The 6,340-nt window shown below is 40.9% G+C and overlaps 1 protein-coding gene across 1 annotated transcript; it reads left to right on the top strand.

Moving 5' to 3' along the window:
* Positions 1 to 1,990: 1,990 nt before the first annotated feature.
* On the top strand, positions 1,991 to 6,105 carry Prss37 (serine protease 37). The gene is made up of 5 exons (XM_035450535.1): positions 1,991 to 2,024; positions 3,409 to 3,550; positions 4,586 to 4,839; positions 5,442 to 5,578; positions 5,902 to 6,105. The coding sequence occupies exons 1-5, from the start codon at positions 1,991 to 1,993 to the stop codon at positions 6,046 to 6,048; spliced, it is 714 nt and encodes a 237-aa protein (XP_035306426.1). The 3' UTR covers positions 6,049 to 6,105.
* Positions 6,106 to 6,340: the final 235 nt, after the last annotated feature.

Here is a 6,340-nt window from a genome sequence, read left to right on the forward strand (position 1 = left end):
CTACCCACTTGTCAGCTTTCCTAACCACAACCACACCTTTGGGTAGAATATAGAGCTGGGGGGAAATTCTGCACTGATGAGAGTGATTCTTAGATTCATTGGTCCCGTACAACTTGGCATTCCTCTCGTCTGCCGCTGTGCTCTCCACTGTGGTGGTAATAGACTCCTATCCCTCTGGACCTGTATGCCCCAAATAATCTTTTCCTTTTGTAAGTTGCCTTGGTCATGGTGATTTATCACAGCAATATGAAAGTAACTAATACAAGTCTCAAAGCGGATGTGGATCACACCTCTAACACATGATCCTTTGGGGACATTAAGAACTTCAATGGTCTACTACTAGGATCATCTTTCATTCCATTGATTAAACAAATCTAAAATCTAAACTTAATTGGTTCTGCAAACTAGTTTTTCAATGATAGGCTATTAATTAAGTTACAGAATATTAAATATTAGTATTTTACCTATCTGTAATGAAGAAGGTAGACTTCAGAAGAAATGATGCGCTTTGGGAATATGAAAATGTTGGGTAATATAGGGGACAAAATCAGAATTGTTTACTAGGAACCAGTAGAAATAACAGATCTAAAGATAGATTTCTGAAGAAACCATCTAAAAGTCTAAGGCATAAACACAGAATAAAAAAAAATCTAAAAAAAGACACTTGTTATATTAAACAGTTAGAAGGGATGCAGAAAGACATCCCATTCTCAAGTCTACAAAAGACAGGAAAACATAAATATGTCTAATAATTGGAGAATTGGCAGTCCAGTCAGCATGAGAGAGCTTATAACCAAAAAGCATGAAAATAAACTCTATATATTTTGTAGACTTTGTCTCATTTTGTCCTTGGAGGGCATTTTTTGTCTTATTGGTCTTTTACTTCTATATTTTTGTTTCCACTTTTGTGAGGAAGGGGAAAGTTTGTGTCAGGTGTTTTTTGCTTTTGGTTTGTTTGTGGTTTTGTTTGTTTTTTAAAGTGAGAGAAAAATATGAAGTTGGGTGGGTAGGGGGTGGATAGGATCTGGGAGGAACCAGGGGAGGTGAAAAACATGATCAAGATGTATTGTATGAAAATATTTTTCAATTTAAAAAACAAAGAGAGGAGGTAGAGGAGGGAGCAGGGACTCGGGCACTTGGAGATGGAGAAGACACTTAGCTCTGTGTCTGGGATTCACAAAATGTTCAAGGAATGTGACCCGGAAGTGTTGATGTTCTTTGCATGTTCCCTGATATCTAAAGTTGACTGTGGTCATGTTGTTAGTTGAAAAGTCACTTCCTGTTTCACTATGTAAAAATCACTTAACAAGGTCTGTCTTCTGAAATGTCATCAATACATCAGATCTTAGATTCGGTATCATCTAGAATACATACCATTTTCCAAGTGTCAAAGATAATTAACTGTTCCACGTAAGCTTCCATCTCTTCATTTTCTTAGCTCAGTAATGATGATCAGGACAAAAAGCTGATGACCGTGATGATGACTGAGTGATGAAACAGTGACAGATGTAACAAAGATGGGAGGGGCTAAGGGAAGCATTGTGACCATGAGAGGGTTCAGAGCAAACCATTAGGGACACGCTCTTCCCGAGCAAAGGTAGAGAGAGAATGCTGTTCCTCAATGCTCTGTCCTCAGAGCCTCTGTGAGAAAGATAAGTCCTGAGCCTGGAGCTCCACTTTCCAGACAGTTGAACTAACTATAGTCTGAGGAGCTTTTAGAAGAGTAGCATAGAGGGGGACGTGGACTCAGAAGTCTATTAAACCCTGCCTAAATAGTTCCAATAGAGGCATCGTCTCCTGCCTCTTCAGTCTTCCTGGAGTCATCTCCATCTGCTGCTTATGCCTAGAGCTCTTTCCTGGTCCCACCAAGGGCCCCTACCTAGCCATATCTGCTGGGTCTGGTAGACATCCCCAAGGAGACAAGTGGGCAGAGAATTCTGGACTCTGCTGATCTTCTTTCTACATCTCACAAGGAAAGCGCTGAACCATCATGAAACTTTATTTTTATTTGGTCATCCTAGCTGGTATGTATTTAAGACTTCCTACTCTGTCCATTAAAGAGTGGGTTAACGTAGAATGGGGTGAGGCAAAGTGGATGTGTGACTGGTGCACAGAAGCATCAAGAAATACTACTATGAATAGAGTTGGGTCTCCCCACTTACACCCTACCCAAAGGGTTGGCACAGACAGTCCATCCTAACTGTTAAGCTATTGGATAGGTTATGGCCCATCCCTGTCTTAGCGAACCCTCAACAATAAGGTTGTTGTCAAATATGGGTCTCATTACCCTCTGGGAAAACCCTAATATGGTCACAAGAACAGAGAATCCATTTGACTTCTGATCCCCCCTCCTTTCTGTAGCTTTTGAATGCAGGGAATTGTAAAGGCAGGAACAAGAGGATTGAAACTATGGTCCCTACTTGTGCAGCTTCTGCCTCCATGAAGCTTGGATTGAAGAATGTCCCACCACTCCCTAATTTCCAGAGCCATGTCACATACTAGCCAGGTTGAGATAGGGCCAGTTAATTAACCCAGCACCTAATATAGAGCTCAAAATCCCTTATTAATAACCTATCCTCTTTGCTTTCAAAGTTTTAAGTGTGCTCACACAGATGTGCGGTGAGGTATAGGCCCAGATGTGGGTCAGCAGAAGTACCAGTAAGGAATGACAAAAGAGGACTAGACTCAGCCTTCCTCTCTTTTATACTTCACTACTATTTTTTACAATATTTCATTAAAAATAATGTGTTCATGTTAGAAATTTGGACATTTTAAAGGTAGAAAAAAAACCATTTATAATTGACTTTTCCAGTCAACACATACTGAATTTACTCAGTTATTTTCTGCATTTAATTTGATTGTTTTCGGTTTTGTTCTTAGGCAACTGAATTGTAACATATGTATATCTCATTTTTACTCAAATATCACTGATATTATTTTTGATGTGTTCTAAGTGTTTATCTCAATATCAAGTGATATATATTAGATATTTATCCTTCCAATGTTCAACTGTTATAAGTACTGGTAAAAATGAATACACTTATTAATCATCTTTGCCTACATCTGATTATGTCTTTAAAGTAGATCCCTACTGTTAGAATTCTCAATCCACAAGTTATGAACAAGTTACACTTCCTGGTGCTTATATCTGAATTGATTCCCAAGAAAATAAAATCAATTTATAAGCAGTAAATAGATCTTTCTCATCATGCCCCTTATTAGAGTAAATATAATCAATATCACCATTGCTTTAAATCTTATATAAAGTATGTCACTTAAATTTACATCTTTATTTAAAAGAATGATCTCCAATTGGTTATGCCTTTAAAAATTGTGCACAACTCTTTTCTGCTGGGCAGGTGTGAAGGTCTCACTTACTCTCACGTTTACATGTTACTGTTTTCTCAGGGACAGCTTTATTCACTCACTCATCTGTGCAGAAAGAGGATTATGCTCCTTATATAGTCTACCTCAAGTCTAACTTCAACCCCTGTGTGGGTGTCCTCATCAAGGCCCAGTGGGTCCTGGCTCCATCTCACTGCTATTTACCGTGAGTATTGAGTATCCCCTCCCCAAATGGGTTCTACTAATCCTAGAAGGTGAGTCTCAAGTAAGGTTAACTTCCCCCTAGGACATGTTGAGAAAGTCTGAAGGTATTTGGGGTTTTCTCAATCAGGTAACAGGGCCACTAGCATCTAGAGAGAAGCACCCTGGCAGGCTGCTGCTAAAATTCCTATAGGATACAACACACTGCCACCTAGTACTCTGCACTGCTGTTGAAAGACTGACTCAAGCCAATGCCCCCTATTGCCCATCAGCATTTTTTTTTACTGGAAATGATTACATTTAATCAAATAGGGGCTCAGCAGGTGACTCAAACTTGTAAACTGGGTAAATTGGAAAGAGAATTTTTAGAGGAACTAATTGGAAAGAGATGGTTCCATGTCCCACAGAAGAGGTATTGAGGAAATGCAGTGACCATCCTTATGCCTAAGAGGAAAGAATGGTTTCAATAGAAGAGGGGTGATCCTTCATCAGATGAAAATACTGTCTGATAGGAACAGTAACCTTTGCCAAAAGACATAAAAAAAAAAAAAATCTGTGGCAATGACTCCTGAGGAGGATCTGGAAAAACAAATAGTTCAACCACACCCTTCTCCCTCCAAACATTTTCCCACACTTCCTATTGACCAGAAGCCAGAGAGAAAGCTGATTGGTTTAAGACACAAGTCTTTGTGGGCTTGCTATCCAACACTCTGTCATTTCATTCTCGTGTGTCCACTACGTTGAAATCACACACTTGGATAAATGAGTCCTGGAAAGGATCTGATACAAACTTTTACATCCGTGTTCGTTAAAAAACAGTTAAGAATACCACTTTTTACTCTGACCACATGTAAATTACCACTATGTGACTATGTGCGCCCAGTACTGTGAGAAAAAAAAAAAAAAAGATTCAGTAGTTATCACAGCACCCTGCCCAACGTAGCACCAAAATGAGGGTGCTGAGTAACGATGATGATCGTGGTGGTAGTGGTGATGATAGAAAGTTAACTGCGGTCCCTTCCAACCCCTTCTTCTCCAGAAATCTGAGGGTGATGTTGGGAAATCTCAAGAGCAGAGTCAGAGATGGGACAGAGCAGACAATCCATCCTATTCAGATTATCCGCTACTGGAACTTCAGCCACACCGCCCCGCAGGATGACCTCATGCTCATTAAACTAGCTACGCCCGCCGTCTTCAACCACAAAGTCCAGGTCATTCCCCTTGCCACCGCCAATGTCCGGCCAGGCACTGTCTGTTCACTTTCAGGTTTGGACTGGAGTCAAGAAAACACTGGTAAGTGCACCACAGCAAGTAAAGCCATCTGTTTCACCCAAGGAACATACACGTCCTTGGAGCTGTGAGATAAGAGGGAGCAGAAAATGGCTAAGGGCCAATGGGGGAAGCTATAGGAGTAGTCTAAAAAAAGAAAGCTGTTTAGAAGTCCAGCACTTCTCTATTGTCAGGGTTTCAACTGAACCCTTACGGCCTCTGCAGGACTTTGGCATCTAGATCCCGTGGGCTGTCTGATTGCATGGAGACCTTACTGTCTCAGCCCCAGTTATATCAAGGAGGCAATGGTTCTGCTTCCCCGTGTTCATTTCCCATGTAAAGGACATCACAGACAACCTGAACCAGCTAATTTGTAGATACAGAGTAGAAGGAACACTGCTTCCGCAGCGCATACGATGACTCCCCAGTGGTAAAATGCCTGCTCTGTGCACCTGCTGCTTCACCTGTACAATGAGGCTTATCAATCAGCTGGGCTAACTCTCATTGATGCACAACTCTTTTTTTTTTTTTTCCTTTTTCTCCTTCCTTATTCTCACTGGAGGACAGGCGGTGAGGGTTAGGGGAAAGCAAGCCTTGGGCTGAGGCAGATGCTGCTCTTCCTTCAGGCAGGCACCCTGACTTAAGGCAGACTCTGGAGGCTCCGGTGATGACTGACAAAGACTGCCAGAAAACTGAACAAGGAAGCAGCCACAGAAACTCTTTATGTATCAAATTCGTGAAAGTATTCAGCCGAATTTTTGGGGTAATCTTTTTTTTTTCTGTGCTCAGATCTCATTTATACTTGTACATGTTTAGTTAATTACTTACCCATAATACAATTTAATTTCCAAATAATTTTTAAGAATTGGGTAAGGTTATTGTGATGACAGCTGCATTGTTTTTCTGTCATAGTCTTCCTACAATGGATCTTTATTTATTAAGGGGCGTCATGTAGCCCCAGTTAGTAACATACTGCCTGGTGTTCATTATCATAGCTGAAAAGAAAAGCTATGAAAGCAAGCATTGTTTTACATTTTGAATTTTTTCCTCTTTCTCCTTCCCTCCTTTCCCTTCTGTTTCTGGCAGGAGGTGGCCGTAGCTACTGCCATTTGCAAAGGCAAGCTCCAAGGAATTGAAGTTGGGCACTTCATGGGAGGGGATGTCGGCATCTACACCAATGTTTACACATACATACCATGGATTGAGAGAACCACTAAGGAAAAGATGCACTGATGCCCCGCTTTTCCCTCTGCGTCCCATTGTCTCTGCCATTGACTAAAGGAGGTCACACGTTCCCTAAATGCAAATAAACCTGCCAAGTAGAAAGTTTGGGATGCAGCACACTGGGAGCCTGTGTCTTATTTGTGTCTATGTCCACATCACATCATGACGGGAAGAAACAATCTGTTGTGGCATTGTCCTTGGTTGTGCTCTCTAGTGTGTGTAATGTTTGCAACAAACCTTTGAAGTTGTCTTCTATCCCCCTTTATAAATCAAATTTTGAGGTTAAAATGTCACCATTAAC

This window comes from Cricetulus griseus (genome assembly GCF_003668045.3).
Source record: "Cricetulus griseus strain 17A/GY chromosome 1 unlocalized genomic scaffold, alternate assembly CriGri-PICRH-1.0 chr1_0, whole genome shotgun sequence".
In the NCBI taxonomy this organism is placed as follows: Eukaryota; Metazoa; Chordata; class Mammalia; order Rodentia; family Cricetidae; genus Cricetulus; species Cricetulus griseus.